The sequence below is a fragment of the Stegostoma tigrinum genome, chromosome 6 (genome assembly GCF_030684315.1).
Source record: "Stegostoma tigrinum isolate sSteTig4 chromosome 6, sSteTig4.hap1, whole genome shotgun sequence".
Lineage (NCBI taxonomy): Eukaryota > Metazoa > Chordata > Chondrichthyes > Orectolobiformes > Stegostomatidae > Stegostoma > Stegostoma tigrinum.
Genome location: NC_081359.1, coordinates 108,089,185 through 108,108,714, shown reverse-complemented (window position 1 = coordinate 108,108,714; position 19,530 = coordinate 108,089,185). Strand labels below are relative to the sequence as shown.

Below are 19,530 nucleotides of genomic sequence, written 5' to 3'. Positions count from 1 at the left end.
CGGGGTATAGATGGGGTTAATGATAGGTGTATTTTCCCTAGAAGCAGGGCTTAAGACTAGGGGGAATATTTTTAATGCGAGAAAAAAAGGGGGCAAATTTTTTTTTTTAAAAACGGAGAGGGTGGTTCGCACGTGGAATGAACTTCCAGAGGAAGTGGAGCATGTGGGTACAATTACAACATGGAAAAGAATTTGGATAGGTATATGAATAGGAAAGATTTGGAGGATATGGGCCAGGAGCAGGCAGGTGCCCCTGGTTTAGTTGGGGATTATGGTTGGCATGGGCCTGGTTGGGCTGAAGGGTCTGTTTCTGTGCTGGATGGCTATGACAATAATGAGCCAGGCAGGTTTTAGAACAATGATTACATTAAGCTAACAGTACGTTCCAGATTTTATTGAATTCACAGCTCACCATCGGCTATGGTGGGATTCAATCTCATGCCCACAGACCATTAGCCTTGGGATCCAGATTACTGGCATTACCACTATGCCACCATCTCACTGGTGGCAGGTATATAGAATTCGGTCACATATCAGCCACAATCTCACTGAATCAAGGAAGGGCTTCAGGGATCTAAAGGGCCTAACCCCTAACCCTATTGCTAAGTGGAGAGGAACGTTAGTTAAAAGGAATGAAGTAGCTCCTAGAATTGTACCCAATACAGCCATTAGCACGGACTGGATATCTCTATGGAATAAATTCTCCGTAGTATTATTGCTAAACTATTAAGTCAGAGATCTAAGTCATGCCCTGGGGAATAAAAGCTGAAATTGCCGGAGAAACTCAGAGGGTCTTGCAGCATCTGCGGAGACAGAAAATGTTGAGTCCAAGGACCTTTCTTCAGAGGTGGGACACGGGTTCGAATCCCACCACAGCAGATGGTGGAGTTCAAATTCAAAAGATATCTGGAATTAAGATCCTAAAGATGACCATGAACCTGTTGATCAATTGTTGGGAAAGAAAACCACATTTGGTTCACCAATGTCCTTTAGGGAAGGAAATCTGGCATCCTTACTTGGTCTGGCCTCAACACAACCCACAGCAATGTGATTATTAACTACACTCTGGACTTTAATGGCTGACTCAGCCAGAGATGCCCACTATTGAGTTTAAAAAAATGGGCAATGTCAAAGACTTCAGCAGTCAGACGTACCGCACCTCCTCCGCATTGACCTTATTGTATCGCAGGTTTAACCCCATGATGCCCTGCTCGTGTAGCGCTGTCGCATTTTGTTTCACAGAGGACATCTGCTGGAAACCTGGCGCCACTTGGCGAACCATCCATCGGTCTTCCTCCGGGAGCCAGATCACCTGAAAAGCAGACAGACAGTCAAGAGCTCACAACCAATAACACGTGGTATGGAGGTGATCATTTGCATAGTGCCTCGACCACAGACCATCTGATGCAATGTCACACGAGGAGGCATCAGGACGCATGGTCACACACTTGGGAAGGTACTTGGATTCAAGGAAACCTCTTAACAGAGAGGAGAGGGGGATAGAGACATGGAGAATTTGGAGTGGCAGCGGTGAGTGTGGGGAGGGTGCGCAGTGATGGTGTGGATTTCCACAGCTTTTGGCCCAGGCATTTAAAAGTATGGCCACCAATGGGGAGGCAGCTCAAATCTGGCAAACGCAGGAGTAGCATAGGAAATGTGGGGCTGGAGGTGATCACAGAGATAGAGTGGGCCAAACAGACAAGTAGCAATGGAAAATCAAAGACAAGCATTTTAAAATCAAGGTGTTAGCACAGTGGGAATATTGTGAACAGTTCTGGGTTCCTTAACTAAAAAGGAGGAATTGGAGGCAGTCCAGAGAAAGTTCACCAGCCTGTTATCGGGTGTTGAGGCACTGTCTTATGAGGAGAGTTGGGAAGATTGGCTTGAACTCATTGAAGTTTAGAAGAATGAGAGGTGACCTTATTGAAATATACAAGATTCTCAGAGGAATTGACAGGGTAGATGTGGAAAGGTGGTTTCCCCTTGTGGGAGAGCCTAGGACCAGAGGGCACCATCTCAGAGTAAGGGGCGACATATTTAAGACAGAGAACAGCAGACTTTTTTTTCTGAGAAGGGAGTGAATCTGTGGAGGGATGTCGAGGCTGGGTCATCAAATATGTTCAAGGCTGAGATAGATTTTTAATCAGTCAGAGAATCAAGGGTTATGTGGAAAAGAAGAGGGGAGTTGAGGATTATCAGACCAGACACAATCTCATTGAATGACAGAGGGTCATTCAGCGAAATTCAGAGGAACCCAGGTCCCTGATGCTAACCACTGAGTCATTGGACCTTAAGATTGGAGAGGCTAGATGTGTGAGAAATCTCACCATTACTAGTCCAGTGCGCCCTTTGTACACCCCAATCAGGTTTCCCCCACCCCAGCCTCACTTTCTTTCACTCTGTCCTAATCAAATCCCTCTTCACGGCTTAATTACTCCAGCCCAAGAATATCCTACTGTAACTCCTATGCAAGACCAGGCTCCGGTCTTACTATTACATTAGTGACACTGTTCTCTCCACTTGCTTCTCTTATACACACACTTTCTCCAGTCTAATTAACTCTTACAGAGCTAGTTAAGTGGAGTATTCTCTGGGACATCCACACAACGCCACTCCAGGGTCCTGAGGCCCTGCCACAACAATACTGTAGATGGAGAGGAGGAGAAATTTCTTCTCTCGGAGGGTCTGTGTCTCTGTGGAACGCTTTTCCCCATATATTTCTGGAGGGTCACTGAATACAGTTAAGGCTGAGGTAGACAGTTATCTGACAGAGCAAAAGAGTTGACGGTTAGGAGGGTTAGCAGAGTTAAGGCCACAACATCATCAACAAGAACCTTATCAAACGACCGAACAGTACCACGGAGCCGAATGACACACTGACCTTAATGTAGCCAAGACCAGGCGCCAACTCTGATGCCGCCTCCTATCGCCCCCTCAAATCAGGACGCCACCCCTCAAGCCATTCACAACTTCATCACCTCAGGTGACCTCCCGCCCTCAGCCTCCAACATCATTGTTGCTCAACACCACATCGCCCGTTTCTATCTCCTTCCCAAAATCCCTATGCCCAACTGCCCTGTCCGACACATTTTCGCTGCCTGATCCCACCCTGCTGAACTTATCTCCACTTACCTTGGCTCTGTCTTTCCCCCCTCTACTTCAGTCCAGAAACAAATCGCCTTGAAATCAACATTTATTTCAAGCCCACCGACTTCCACAGCTACCTGGACTACACTGCCTCTCACCCATCCTCCTGCAAGAATGCCATCCCCCTACTCCCAATTCCTCCTCCTCTGCCGCGTCTGCTCCCAAAATGGGGCATTCCACTCCCAAACATCCCAAATGTCCTCCTATTTCAAAAACTGCAACTTCCCCCCTCCAGTGGTCAAAAATGCCCTCAATCACATCTCTTGCGTTTCCCACAACTCATCCCGCACACCCCCTCCCTGCAACAAAGACAGAAACCCCTTGTCCTCTTATATCACTCCACCAACCTCCATATCCGACGCATCATTCTCAGATACTTCCAATCCAACCCCACAACCAAAGATTATATTTCCCTCCCCACCCATATCTGCCTTCTGGAGGGACCGCTCTCTTCACGACTCCCTCATCCGCTCCACACTCCCCACTAGCCCCAACACTCCCGGCACCCTTTCCCGCAGCCGCAGGAAGTGCAACAGCTGCCCCCACACCTACCGCAGCCTCCCCCCACCTCGCCTACAAGGCACAAAACTAAACCTTTCACATGAGACAGAGGTTCACCTGCACATCCACTACTGTGGCCGAATGCATCCGTTGCACCCAATGTAGCCTCCTCTCTATCAGAGAGGCCAAGCGGAGGCTCGGAGACAGTTTTATAGAGCACCTACAATCTGTTTGCGACAAACACCACCACCTTCCAGTCGCGAACCACTTCAACTCCTCCTCCCACTTCACAGGCGACATGCCCATCCTGAGCCTCCTCCAGTGCTACCTGCCAACTGGAGGGGCAGCACCTCTCATTCTGCCTTGGGAGCCTACAGCCTAATGGCCTAAACATGGAATTCTGCCGTTTCAAAATCTCCCACCTCCCCCAGCCTCATCCCATGACCGACCCTTCCTCTCATCCCTGCCACCTTAGAACATAGAACATAGAACATAGAACAGTACAGCACAGAACAGGCCCTTCAGCCCACAATGTTGTGCCGACCATTGATCCTCATGTATGCACCCTCAAATTTCTGTGACCATATGCATGTCCAGCAGTCTCTTAAATGACCCCAATGACCTTGCTTCCACAACTGCTGCTGGCAACGCATTCCATGCTCTCACAACTCTCTGCGTAAAGAACCTGCCTCTGACATCCCCTCTATACTTTCCACCAACCAGCTTAAAACTATGACCCCTCGTGCTAGCCATTTCTGCCCTGGGAAATAGTCTCTGGCTATCAACTCTATCTATGCCTCTCATTATCTTGTATACCTCAATTAGGTCCCCTCTCCTCCTCCTTTTCTCCAATGAAAAGAGACCGAGCTCAGTCAACCTCTCTTCATAAGATAAGCCCTCCAGTCCAGGCAGCATCCTGGTAAACCTCCTCTGAACCCTCTCCAAAGCATCCACATCTTTCCTATAATAGGGTGCCCAGAACTGGACGCAGTATTCCAAGTGTGGTCTGACCAAAGTTTTATAGAGCTGCAACAAGATCTCACGACTCTTAAACTCAATCCCCCTGTTAATGAAAGCCAAAACACCATATGCTTTCTTAACAACCCTGTCCACTTGGGTGGCCATTTTAAGGGATCTATGTATCTGCACACCAAGATCCCTCTGTTCCTCCACGCTGCCAAGAATCCTATCCTTAATCCTGTACTCAGCTTTCAAATTCGACCTTCCAAAATGCATCACCTCGCATTTATCCAGGTTGAACTCCATCTGCCACCTCTCAGCCCATCTCTGCATCCTGTCAATGTCCCGCTGCAGCCTACAACAGCCCTCTACACTGTCAACGACACCTCCGACCTTTGTGTCGTCTGCAAACTTGCTGACCCATCCTTCAATTCCCTCGTCCAAGTCATTAATAAAAATTACAAACAGTAGAGGCCCAAGGACAGAGCCCTGTGGAACTCCACTCACCACTGACTTCAAGGCAGAATATTTTCCTTCTACTACCACTCGCTGTCTTCTGTTGGCCAGCCAATTCTGTATCCAAGCAGCTAAGTTCCCCTGTATCCCATTCCTCCTGACCTTCTGAATGAGCCTACCATGGGGAACCTTATCAAATGCCTTACTGAAGTCCATTTACACCACATCCACAGCTCGACCCTCATCAACTTTTCTAGTCACATCCTCAAAAAACTCGATAAGGTTTGTAAGGCATGACCTATCCCTCACAAAGCCGTGTTGACTGTATTTGATCAAGCCATGCTCTTCCAGATGGTCATAAATCTTATCCCTCAGAATCCTTTCTAACACCTTGCAGACGGCAGACGTGAGACTTACCGGTCTATAATTGCCGGGGATTTCCCTATTTCCTTTCTTGAAGAGAGGAATTACATTTGCCTCTCTCCAGTCCTCAGGTATGACTCCAGTGGAGAGCGAGGATGCAAAGATCTTCGCAAGTGGCGAAGCAATTGCATTTCTCGCTTCCCAAAGCAGCCGAGGACAAATCTGATCCGGGCCTGGCGACTTGTCAATCTTAATGTTTGACAAAATTTTCAGCACATCGGCTTCGTCTATCTCTATCCATTCCAGCATGCACACCTGCTCTTCAAAGGTTTCATTCACTACAAAGTTGGTTTCTTTCGTAAAGACAGAAGCAAAAAACTCATTTAGGGCTTCCCCTACCTCCTCAGGCTCCACACACAAGTTTCCTATGCTATCCCTGATCGGCCCTACTCTTTCTTTGACCATTCTCTTATTCCTCACGTAAGTGTAAAATGCCTTTGTGTTTTCCCGGATTCCTTCTGCCAAGCCTTTCTCGTGCCCCCTCCTGGCTCTCCTCAGACCATTTTTGAGCTCCTTCCTTGCCTGCATGTAATCCTCTCTAGCTGAACTTGACCCTAGCTTCCTCCACCTTATGTAAGCTACCTTCTTCCTTTTCACTAGAAGCTCCACCGCTCTCGTCATCCAAGGTTCCTTAATCTTACCCCTTCTTGCCTGTCTCAGAGGGACATATTTACTCATCACTCCCAACAACTGTTCCTTAAACCGTCTCCACATGTCTATAGTTCCCTTACCATGGAACAACTGCTCCCAGTCCATGCTTCCTAACTCATGTCTAATCGCATCATAGTTTCCTCTTCCCCAATTAAATATCCTCCCATTCTGCCTAATCCTCTCCTTCTCCATAGCTATGTAGAATGTGAGGCAGTTATGGTCACTATCACCAAAATGCTCTCCCACCACAAGATCTGATACCTGCCCCGGCTCGTTTCCGAGCACCAAGTCTAGAATGGCCTCTCCCCTCGTCGGCCTGTCAACGTACTGCATTAGGAAACCCTCCTGAACACACCTTACAAAAACAGCTCCATTCAAATCTTCTGCTCGAAGGAGGTTCCAATCAATATTAGGAAAGTTAAAGTCACCCATTACCCCTTGACCTGACACAACCTGTCCATCTTCTATCTGCCCCTCCCACCTCACTAATCAATCCCCACCACTCCCTACCTGCACTCACCTACCACCAACCAACCTACCTTCCCCAGCCCCACCCCTCCTTTCTATTTATTTCTGACCCCTCCACTGTGTTCCCCCAGCTCCACACTGTTATCGCTGACTCCAGCATCGGCAGTTTTTTCAGATTAGATTCTATTCCCTACAGTGTGGAAACAGGCCCTTCAGCCCAACAAGTCCACACCGCCCCTTGAGGAATCTTACCCAGACCCATCCCCCTGTAACCCACACACCCCTGAACACTTCGGGTAATTTAGCCTGGCCAATCCACCTAGCCTGCACATCTTTGGACTGTGGGAGGAAACTGGAGCACTCTGAGGAAACCCGTGCAGACACAGGGTGAATGTGCAAACTCCACACAGACAGTCGCTCAAGGATGGGATTGAAGCTGGGTCCCTGGCACTGGGAGGCTGCAGTGCTAACCACTGAGCCACCGTGCCACCCCAAATTCTTACTATCTCCTCTGTTTGATTCACACAATTCAGTGTCAAGTTCTCTGTGATATTGTTCCTGGGGAGCTCATTGGCAGGTTTCATTGTGTTAATTAAATGAAAATGCTGTAAATTCTTGTTGATGGATCAGACAATTATTTCCCATCCACATCTAACTGGACGAGACAGCGTGAAAGACGCTCCCAATGACTCTGGAGTCAGGAACCAGTGGGATGGTGGGGAGGGGGGTGGAGGGGTGCGGAGTTGGGGTCACAGGTTAAGGACACATGGCAGGCCATTTATGACTGAGACGAGGAGAAATGTCTTCACCCAGAGAGTGGGGAGCCTGTGGAATTCTCTGCCTCAGAAAGCAGGTGAGGCCAAAACACAATGGTTTTCCAGAAGGGAGTTAGACCTAGTTCCTGGGGCTAAAGGGATCAAGGGATTTGGGGAGAAAAAGGGGACCGAGTTGGGTGATCAGCCATGATCATATTGAATGGTGGAGCAGGCTCACAAAAAGGACCAAATGCCTATTTGTGCTCCTATTCTCTGCCTTTCTATGTCAAAGTCAGAAGCGACAAGACACCTGGTTATAGTCTAACGGGTTTAGTTGAAAGTGCCCGAAAGTTTGAGATTTCAAACCAACTTGTCGCACTATAACCTGATGTCGTGTGACCTCTAACTTTGCTCACCACAATCTGGCACCAGCACCTCCACATCACTTGTGTCAAATTTCTTTTCTTGGTTACAACTGGGTGGCATGGTGGCTCAGTGGTTAGCACTTCAGCCTCACAGCGCCAAGGACCCAGGTTCAATTCCAGCCCCAGGTGACTGTCTGTGTGGAGTTTGCACATTCTCCGTGTGTCTGCTTGGGTTTCCTCTGGGTGCTCTGGTTTCCTCCCACAGTCCAAAGATGTGCAGGCTAGCTGGATTGGCCAGGCTAAATAGCCCCATAGCATCCATCGATTATCCACGGGGAAAAATGCAGGGTTACAGGGACAGGGTAAGGGTGTGGGTAGGATGCTCTGAGGTGTGGTGTGGGGTGGACTTGATGGGCCAAATGGACTGCTTTCACACAGCAGGGACGCTATGATTATATGAACGGTCTAAAGCTAGACTGTGATGGCAACCAATGGCTCACCAGGTCCTGGGCAATTCCGGACTCCAGGATGGTTTCCAGGGTGACGTTGATCCAGGAAGTGTAGAAGGGATGTTCAGGGGGTGGTCTCCTGAGGTTCACCATCACACTTTTGTTCCAGTGCACCGCCAGGCTGAGCACATCTGCCAGTCTACACAGTGACTGGTTCAAAGCCTCCGCATTGTCTTTCTGTGAGAGAGCTTGTGCTGTCCAGAATGGGTCCTCCTAAAACCGGCAACACAAACACTAATTAAAATGCAAACATTTCTACGACAAGTGGGCGATAGTTTCCTGGGTTAACATAGTGTGGAGCTGGAGAAGCACAGCAGGCCGGGCAGCATCAGAGGAGCAGGAACCGTTCCTGACTCGTTTTCAATTCCAGATTTATTCAATCATTTTGAATAATCAGATCTATTCGGTCAATTTAAATTGCATGGGCTGCAAAGGCAGGTGGAGAAAGATTTAAATTAGATATAAGACTAGACAATTGATTTTTTTTTAAAAACACAGAGGGCGGTTCACGTGTGGAATGAACTTCCTGAGGAAGTGGTGGATGTAGGTATTTCAAAGATATTTGGATGAGTACAAGAATAAGAGGGGTTTGGAAGGATATGGACCAGGATAAAGGTAGGTAGGATTAGTTTAATTTGGGACAATGGTCAGCATGGACTGGTTGGACCCATGGGTCTGTTTCCAGGATGTATGACTGTGACTCCAGTAGTGGGACGTTCGTAAAGAGCAAATGAAATGAGCGAAGGTGTGTTTGCAGAATGAGCTCCAGGCCTCAACAACTGGAAGCTCAACAGCAAAAGCTTCAGGAATTAAAACCAGGGCAAAACTGAAGGCGTGCAGGACATTGGAGGACACTCAGTTCGAAGACATCATGAAGAGGGGGACAGGCAAAGATATGGAGGGGTTTGAGTACTTCAAGGTCAAGACATTGCTTGCTCAGGAGCCAATGTGGATCAGAAGATGAAGACTTGGGGTAGGCTAGGACTCAGATGGCAGGAGTTTGGGATGAGGTCAAGTTTATAAAAGTCAGCCAGGAGTGTGTTGGAATAGTCCAGAGCTGAAGAAGGGATGCATTGAACCTGTAGATGACAGGCTAAGAATCCTGCAACAAATAACTCACCTGCTGACTCCCCAAAGCCTGTGCCCACTATCTATAAGGCACAAGTCAGGAATGGATGGGGATAGCTCCAACTACACAAGAAACTTGACACCACCCAGGACAAAGCAGCCACTTGATTGGCACCACATCCACAAGCATCCACTCCCCCCACCGTTGACGTTCAGTAGCAGCAGTGTGTACTATCTACAAGATGCACAGCTGGAATTCACCAGAGATCCTTTGAAAGTACACTCCAAACCCATGACCACTTCCACCTCGAAGGACAAAGGCAGAAGATAGAGGGGAACACCACACCTCCAAGCCATTCACCATGCTGACTTGGGAATAAACATGACATTGTCACTGGGTCCATATCCTGGAATTCTCTCCTTAAGGGCATTCTGAGTAACCCTACAGTGCATGGACTGCAGTAGTTTAAGGCAGCAGTCCACTACCACCTTCTCAACGGGCAACTAGGGACAAGCAATAAATGCTGCCCCAGCCAGAGATGCTCACATACCACACATGAATTCAAAAAAAGGAAGCAATTTGGGATTAAAGGCAGAGAGCAATTCCCAGGAAAATTAAGTGGTTGGGAAGAGAATGGGGTCAGGGCATTCTGATCCCCCTTTATTTGGCTGTAGTCCCGGCAGAGGGAGGGAAGACAGGGAAATTGTCACGTGGAGGGAAGCAGGGAAACCCGAGTGTGGTGGGGAACCTACCTGAAAGAACCAGAGGCCAGCATTCAGCATCTGCAGGTTGGTCCAGTTGAACATGGCGGCATTGTCAAAGACCCTGTTGGGGTACAGCTCCTCTACATTGGTTGTCCGCCTCAGTGTTGTGTCATGTATCAGGAATGGAACACCGTCATAGCTAAAGTGGGAACGTAAAGCATAAACAGGCAACGAGCGATCAGCTGCATGTTGGCCAATACCATACGTCTCCAAACTAGACCAGCTAACAGCACACAGGCAATACCAAAATTGACACTAACCAGAACAGAGCAGCCTATTTGATTTGGCACCACATTGTTCACCTTCAACATCCACTCCCCCCATTACTGACACTCAGCAGCAGCAGTGTGTACGATCTACAAGATGCACTGCGGAAATTCACCAAAGATCCTCAGACAGCACCTTCCAAACCCATGACCACTTCCATCTAGAAGGACAAGGGCAGCAGATACAATGGGAACACCACCACCTTCCAGTCCCCCTCCAAGCCATGCACCGTCCTGACTTGGAAACATATCACTGTTCTTGCAGTGCCGCTGGATTAAAATCCTGGAATTCCTTCCTGGAGGTCATTGTGGGGGCCCCTGCATCAGATGGACAGCAGCCCAGCTAGAAACTTGAAGAGGGGCAGCTGAGTGAGTGGGTGTTGGGAAGTCACGCCTTGTTTGTGATGGGGCAGAAAGGGATAGTATGTGAGAGCATTGGTGTGTGGGATGGCCTGTGTAAGTATGTGAATGAAATGTGCCTAAGTGAGAGTGAGAGTACGCACACAGACCAGACCAGATAAGGAAGGGGAGGACAAGTCACTGAATGTCTTCATTTACCTTTCTTCATTCACGGAATGATGGCATGGCTGGCCAGGCAGCATTTATTACCCATCCCTAATTGACCAGAGGGCAGTTCAGAATCAACCACATTGCTGTGGGTCTGGAGTCACATGTAGAACCGACCAGGTAAGGATGGCAATTTCCTTCCCTAAAGGGCATTAGTGAGCCAGATGGGTTTTTCCTGACAATTGACAATGGATTCACAGTCATCATTTGACCATTAATTCCAGATACTAATTGAATTCAAATTCCACCATCTGCTATGGTGGGTCCTCAGAACATTATCCGGGTCCCTGGATTAACAAGCCAGTGATAATACCACTAGGCCATCCACCTACCATATAGACGGATACATTTTTAGATTTTGAAGGCATGAAGGGATGGGAATGGGGAAGGGAATATGATATTGACATAGTGGATCAGCCACAATCATATTGAACTTATTTCACTGGAGTATAGGAGGTTGGGAAGTTTATACAATCATGAGGGGTATAGGTAAAGTTGATGGTAGCTGTCTGTTCCCTAGGATGGGGAATTTCGGGACTTGGGGCCATATTTTTAAAGGCGAGAGGAGAGAGATTTTAAAAAGAAGACATGGGGGCAATTTGTTTTTAAGTTTTTCAGAGAGTGGTTCACATTTGGAATGAGCCTCCTGAGGAAGTGGTGGATGTGGGTACAATCACAACATTTAAAAAGACATTTCGATGAATAGGAAAGGTTTGGAAGGAAATGGGCCAGGAGCAGGCAAGCGGGAGTAGTTTAGTTTGGGAACATGATCAGCATAGACAAGTTGGGCCAAAGGGTCTGTTTCCATGCTGCATGATTCCATGAATTTATAATGGCGGAGCAGTCTCTAAGGACTCCTGCTCTAAGTTCTGACGTTTCTGACTTAACCCAGCTTTTCCACTCCCTGCCTAGAACTTCTGATTCACCGAGAAATGAAAACGCTGTCTACCTCAACCGAAATGCTTCCAATAATGGAGCGCCTGCAGCTCTGTAGGGTATATAATTCCATGGATTCACAACACCAAGCAAAGACATTTCTGCCCTCTTATTATCCTGAATGATTGTCCGCTTATCCTAAGGCTGAGAGACAGCAGGACAGAAATCACTCAACAGAACCATCAAGCCCATGTTGCTAACAGCAGTGTTACGGGGCAAAATCTCTTTGAAGGTGAAGGACAATGAGTTAGAGATCCCCGTCTGGGTTTTCAGCGAAGTGTCTGATCTCACCTGATGGTCACGTTGATGTTGAAACCATCAGCTCGCCACTCGGCTGCTTTCTGGAATGACATCAGGGTGTTCTCCGGAGCCAGCTGTGGGGAAAGGGAATTCAAAAGACGGGGTCAGATCAGAGAGCCAGGAAATCAGGACGCGTGTGTTTCCAAAGCCGAGATGGCCTCTTCCTGGTTTTGACTGCGCTCAGGCAAACTCAGTTAAATAACAGCCTTCCCCCAACTCACCACCCCCTCCATCCAGCACCCCAAGGGGCAAAAGAACCAGGAGCAGAAATAGGCCATTCAGCCCCTCAAACCTGCTGCACCATTCAATATTATCATGGCTGATCTCATCTCTGCCTCAACTCCACTTTCCTGCTCACTCCCCCATAACTCCTCAATCCATTACTAATTAAAGATCTGTTTATCTCCTCCTTAAATGTACTCAGGTGTCCCAGCATCCACCACACTCTGGGATAGTGAATTCCAAAGATTCATGACTTTTTAAGAGAAGTAATTTCTCCCCATCTCTGTTTTGATTCTGCCGTTCCTTACCCTAACACCTTTCCATTCTAGATCGCTGCAAGTGACAAAACACCCAATCTGTGTCATCTTTATTGATGCCTTTAGCATTTCAGAGACCTCAATTAGATCTCCTCACATTCGTCTAAATAGGGGAGCCAATGGTATTATCACTAGACTATTGATCCAGGGAAGGATGTCTGCCCATCCTCATCCAGTCAGGCCTACACGTGACTCCAGACCCACAGCAACATGGTTGACTCTCAACTGCTGCCCAGGTTGTTATTGACAGGCAATAAATGCTGGCCCAGCCAGTGATGCCCGCATCTTGCGAACAAATAAATTTAAAAACCTCTAGACAGTATAGACATAAACTGTTCAATCTCTCCTCATAAGACAGCGTTTCATTTCTGGTGGACCAATAATTTCAAGTGTTGATAATCTGTTCGTTTCATCAAAATGAGGGAAAGCCATTCATCCTTTCAAACTTGTCCCAGCATTCAATTCCTCAGCTTCATTCATTAATATCCACTACAAAACCCACTGACCCCCACTATTATTTTGACAATTTTATTTTCCCCTTCACACCCTGCCTCCTGTAAGAAGTGCATTCCATTCTCTCTCGTGTACGCTCCAACGATACTGTGTATCATAAACCACTTGCTCAAACGGAAAGTCCCCCTCATAGACAGGGTCCTGAACCATGTCCGACGCAATTCCTTTAGGAAAGGCGATGGGTTTCTCCTTGCTCTCACATTCCACCCTGCTTGTTTCCCCATTCCAAAGTATCAGCCTCCATCTTTTCCACAGGATGCCATCACAAATGTTTTTCCCTCCACCATCAGTATTCCACAGGGACTGTTCCCTGTAAAACACCTGGGCTGTCTCACCGATCACCCTCCACAATTCATTCCCCTCCCATTGCACATCCCTGTGCAGGAGATAGAGCAACTGCCCTTTGACCTCTGCCCTCTTCATTGTCCGATTTAGGCCCCCAAACCTCCTCCTGCAGTCCAAAGCTGTGCAGACTAGGTGGATAGGCCATGCAAAATTGCCAGTAGTGTTCAAGGATGTGTAGATTAAATGGGTTAGACAATGGAAATGCAGGAGTATTGGATCTGGGTGGGGTGCTCTTCAGAGGGACGGTGTGGACTTGTGGGGCCAAATGGCCTGTTTCTACACTGTAGGGATTCTATTAAAAAATGAATTCTATGAACTTAGAATACTGTACTTGCTGTTCACAACATGGAGACACACACATAGACACACAGGGTGTGCAGTACATCTCTGTTCAGTCTCTAGCATGTCCTCAAATTTCCAATCATTTGCCACTCTAACTTACCACCTTGCTCTCACACTAACATTGCCGTCTTTGGCCAGTTGCAGCACTCCAGCTCCAGTGTCTGGATGGGATATGCTTTATAGGGTTGGTGCAGATTTGATGGGCCAAATGGTCTCTTTCCACACTGTTGCAATTCTATGAAATCACCCCAAGATCCTGGCCAACAATGACCCTTCAATGTGACAAAAAGCAGGTATGGTCTTTATCACACTGGTGGGAGCTTGCTGTGCCTAATATGAGAGATAATGGGACACCCTGTGTGTCTATGTGTGTGTCTCCATGTTGTGAACAGCAAGTACAGTATTCTAAGTTCATAGAATTCATTTTTTAATAGAATCCCTACAGTGTAGAAACAGGCCATTTGGCCCCACAAGTCCACACCGTCCCTCTGAAGATAATGTGCCTAATATGGGCTGCCAGGCTTCCAAACCTACTACAGCGAGGACACTTCAAAAGCACTTCAAAAAGATTTAACATTTTAGGATCTCCTGAGGATGTGAACGGTGCTACACCAATGCAAGTCTGCCTTTTAAATATCCCGCTAAACCCCTCCCATTATGTACCCATCCAGATGTCTTTTAGTTGTCTCAGCCTCCTCCAGCACCTCATTCCAGGCATGCATCACCCTGTGTGAAAAAGTTGCCCCTTTTTATATCTATCCCCTCTGACCCGAAAGAGGGAAGAGACCTTGTCTATTCACCCCATGATACAGTTTGTCCCATGTGAACAACAAAAGAATAATTGCAATATCATGCCACAGTTCTTCCAGCTTTTCCGTGTTTCTTTCCGATTTCCAGCATCTGCAGTAGTTAATTGTTATCGTTTTCCAAACTTGCATTACTCAAATTGACCACTTGATGGGGCAATGTGACAACATGTAAAATATATTTCAGCAAAAAGACTTTAATACCATCAGAGACTTTCTGTACTCGATAAGTGCAGTTGCTTAGTACTCTCAAATCTTTATCACTTGCTTAATAGAAATGTGTAGAAGAGGATGTACTCAGTATCTAACCTGTTGCTGTTACTGTCCTAACAGTGTGTTATGGGGGACAGTGCAGAGAGAGCTTTACTCTGTATCTAACCCTGTAATCTAATTGCACAATATATGATAACAATTATTATGGTCCTCATTCTACTTTCCAAGATTGAGAGCCTCTTTCTGCTTACGGTGCAATGAGAACACCCTCCCCCTCAACATCAACAAAACTAAAGGGTTGATCATTGACTTCAGAAAGGAAGGAGGGGAACACACCCCCAACTACATCAACAGAACCGAGGTTGAGAGAGTGAAAAGCATCAAGTTTCTCAGAGTGACAATAACCCCGAAAAGCCATCCTGGACTTCCCACGTAGAGGGGACAGTCAAGGAGGCACAGTAATGCCTCTTTTCCCTCAGGTAACTCAGGCTTTGTGAGGGGTAGGTCATGCCTTACAAACCTTATCGAGTTTTTTGAGGATGTGACTAGCAAGGTTGATGAGGGTCGAGCTGTGGATGTGGTGTATATGGACTTCAGTAAGGCATTTGATAAGGTTCCCCATGGTAGGCTCATTCAGAAGGTCAGGAGGAATGGGATACAGGGGAACTTAGCTGCTTGGATACAGAATTGGCTGGCCAACAGAAGACAGCGTGTGGTAGTAGAAGGAAAATATTCTGCCTGGAAGTCAGTGGTGAGTGGGGTTCCACAGGGCTCTGTCCTTGGGCCTCTACTGTTTGTAATTTTTATTAATGACTTGGACGAGGGAATTGAAGGATGGGTCAGCAAGTTTGCAGACGACACAAAGGTCGGAGGTGTCGTTGACAGTGTAGAGGGCTGTTGTAGGCTGCAGCGGGACATTGACAGGATGCAGAGATGGGCTGAGAGGTGGCAGATGGAGTTCAACCTGGATAAATGCGAGGTGATGCATTTTGGAAGGTCGAATTTGAAAGCTGAGTACAGGATTAAGGATAGGATTCTTGGCAGCGTGGAGGAACAGAGGGATCTTGGTGTGCAGATACATAGATCCCTTAAAATGGCCACCCAAGTGGACAGGGTTGTTAAGAAAGCATATGGTGTTTTGGCTTTCATTAACAGGGGGATTGAGTTTAAGAGTCATGAGATCTTGTTGCAGCTCTATAAAACTTTGGTTAGACCGCACTTGGAATACTGCGTCCAGTTCTGGGCGCCCTATTATAGGAAAGATGTGGATGCTTTGGAGAGGGTTCAGAGGAGGTTTACCAGGATGCTGCCTGGACTGGAGGGCTTATCTTATGAAGAGAGGTTGACTGAGCTCGGTCTCTTTTCATTGGAGAAAAGGAGGAGGAGAGGGGACCTAATTGAGGTATACAAGATAATGAGAGGCATAGATAGAGTCGATAGCCAGAGACTATTTCCCAGGGCAGAAATGGCTAGCACGAGGGGTCATAGTTTTAAGCTGGTTGGTGGAAAGTATAGAGGGGATGTCAGAGGCAGGTTCTTTACGCAGAGAGTTGTGAGAGCATGGAATGCGGTGCCAGCAGCAGTTGTGGAAGCAAGGTCATTGGGGTCATTTAAGAGACTGCTGGACATGCATATGGTCACAGAAATTTGAGGGTGCATCCATGAGGATCAATGGTCGGCACAACATTGTGGGCTGAAGGGCCTGTTCTGTGCTGTACTGTTCTATGTTCTATGTTCTATGTTCTATGTTCTATGTTCTATGAAATTTGGCCTGTCCATAAGGACCCTCAGCAATTTCTACAGATGCACCACTGTCTGGGGGCATAGCGGCCTGGTACAGCAACTGCTCTGCCCAGGACCCTAAGAAACTACAGGAAGTTGTGAGCACAGCCCAGACCATCACAGAAGCTGACCGTCTATCCATGGACTCCATTTACATGGCTCACTGCTGTGGAAAGGCTGCCAAAGACCCATCGCACCCCCGTAATGATCTCCTACAACCTCTTCCATCAGGCAGAGATACAGAAGCTTGAACACGCACCAGCAGGCTCAGGAGCAGCTTTTCCACAGCTGTTAATAGACTGATGAACGGACTCTCTAGCCTCAAACAATGCCAATCTTGCTAACACTGATCTCACCTAGTGCACACCCTATGCTATACCTTTGTCTAAAGGCTTTTTGATCTGTATATCCTTTTCTTACTATGATCTGCCTGTAGTGCTCGTAAACAATGCTTTTCACTGTATTTTGATACATTAGATTAGATTCCCTACAGTGTGGAAACAGGCCCTTCAGCCCAATAAGTCCACACCGCCCCTTGGAGCATCCCACCCAGACCCATCCCCCAATAACCCACACATCCCTGAACACTATGGGCAATTTAACATGGCCAATCCACCTAGCCTGCACATCTTTGGACTGTGGGAGGAAACCGGAGCACCCGGAGGAAACCCACGCAGACACGGGGAGAATGTGCAAACTGCACTCAGACGGTTACCCGAGGCTGGAATCGAACCCGGGTCCCTGGTGCTGTGAGGCTGAAGTGCTAATCACTGAGCCACCGTGCCACCCTACATGTAACAATAAAATCAATTAAATATAACACAAGGAGTCTGTCTCCACAGCCCTGTGGCAAATAGTTCCAAAGACTCTCAACCCTACAAGAGGTGAAATTCATTCTCATCTTAAATTGGTGCCTATTATTCATTCATTCACAGGATGAGGGCATCACAGGCTAAGCCAGCATTTTATTTGCCCATCCCTATTTGCCCAGAGGGCAGTTAAGGGTCAACCACATTGCTGAGAGTCTGGAGTCACATGTAGGTCAGACCAGGTAAGAATGGCAGTTTCCTTCCCTAAACTGCATTAGTGAACCAGATGGACCACACCCCCGCCCCACAACTCCAGAGACAAATCGATAACGGTTTCAAAGTCATAATTAAATGAATTCTCTTAATTCCTACAAAGGGAAACATTCTCTCAACATTTTAGGCTGTCAGGCCCTTTAAGCTCACCACCACATTCTCAAGGGCAACTAAGGATGGGCAAGAAATGCTGGCCAGCCAGCGACACCCACATCCCAAAAATGGATAGAGAAAAATAATCCTCTATGTTTTAATGAGATCACCTCTCATTCTTCCAACCTTGTTGACTGAAGGATAAACACCAGTTGACTTTACATCCTATTTCTGAGGAACACAGGTATACTGTCCAATCTTTTCACCTTACACCCATCAGAATACCATTTTACTTTTAAAAAGGAAACGTTAATTATTCCTTTGTGAAAAACCAGGCAAGGGAGCCTTGATTTGCATGGCAATATTTCCAGCAAATACATGAAAGTTCAGTTACAAACTAGTGACTGCTGAGTACAAGACAAAAGCTTAACAACATGCCTGTCACTTTTAGCAAAGTGCTAAGTCTGTACACTGAGTCCTCGCTTCATGTCGAAAATTAGGGCATTAAGTGGAGTGGCTTTAATTGAATCATGGTTTCCCATAGGATTCCATGTTAAAAATCAGAGTTAGGTTAGGCTCCTAGAAACAATGCACATGTTGATAAATTGTACTCTGTGCGTGCAGTACTTTGGATTTGCTAGCTGAAAATCTTGAAAAACAGCTTAAGTTTAAAATAAACACTTGACAATTAGGTGCTTCAGAACCTTTCCCAGCAGAAAAAAATAGATTGAAATATTGTTAAGTTGAAATTGTATACTTTCCCAAATTCTTGCATTTGTCAAGAAAATAACCTTGAATTTAAAATATACCTAAACATATCAGAAACACAACAAATTTGGGAACCACAGAATTATTAAATGTGATTACAATTAAACAACTGTCCCTTAAGTTTCAAGATTTGATGTGATTTGTTTCAAAACTGGCGGGTGTACCCAGGCACAGTGAAAAATGTTGTCTTATGTGTATCACAGACAGATCGTTCTATACTAGTGCATCAGGGTAACACAGCAGAGTGCAGGATATAATGTTACAGCTGCCAGGAAGGTGCAGAGGGAGATCAACATTAAAGAGGCCCGTTCAAAAGTCTGATAACAGCAGGGAAGCAGCTGTTCTTGGATCTGTTTGAGCATGTATACAAGCTTTTATATTTTCTTTGGGTAGAAAGGGGTCTCTGTTTCACGTCTCATTATAAGATGGAATCGGACAGTGTAGCATTTCTTCAGTGAGATGGCTTGTTTTTCTCTTCCCAGATGTTTTAATGCTCAGTCTCTGGTATGAAACTTGGACATTCAACTATCTGGCACAGAAGCAAGAGTGCTAGTAACTGAGCTACATCTGTTCCAAAACAAACCTAAATGGAGGGACTGCAGTATAGGAGAGTCCTTGGCCTATCAGATAGGATTATCATTCAACTGAAATAATAAATGATTAATCCTTTTAAGCTGTAGGTTTCCACAGAGAAGAGCAACATCTCTCTTTAATTGTCTCATTCATAGTAGTCTTGTTATCTATTCATCAACTATTTGGTAGATAACCTGTCTGAGCTGTTATGGGTTTCCAAGTCACTGGCTTGATAAATACAACATCTTTTAAAGTTCTCAAGATCTGGAGCAGCAACTTTCCACAAACAACAGAAGTTGGTTCAAGACTAAAAATTCTGACATTTTCAGCACAAAAG

General features: G+C 46.6%; 1 protein-coding gene across 6 annotated transcripts in view; it reads right to left on the bottom strand.

Annotated features, from left to right (window-relative positions):
- Nucleotides 1-19,530, bottom strand: part of gdpd5b (glycerophosphodiester phosphodiesterase domain containing 5b) — a 203,535-nt gene that overhangs the window by 34,294 nt on the left and 149,711 nt on the right. For all 6 annotated transcript variants that reach the window (XM_048533552.2, XM_048533551.2, XM_048533554.2 and 3 more), the window contains 4 exons: nucleotides 12,129-12,211; nucleotides 10,057-10,207; nucleotides 8,227-8,448; nucleotides 1,155-1,312 (listed from right to left, as the gene is read on the bottom strand). In XM_048533552.2, the coding sequence (XP_048389509.1) occupies nucleotides 1,155-1,312; nucleotides 8,227-8,448; nucleotides 10,057-10,207; nucleotides 12,129-12,211 (614 nt within the window). The remainder of the gene's footprint in view (nucleotides 1-1,154; nucleotides 1,313-8,226; nucleotides 8,449-10,056; nucleotides 10,208-12,128; nucleotides 12,212-19,530) is intronic.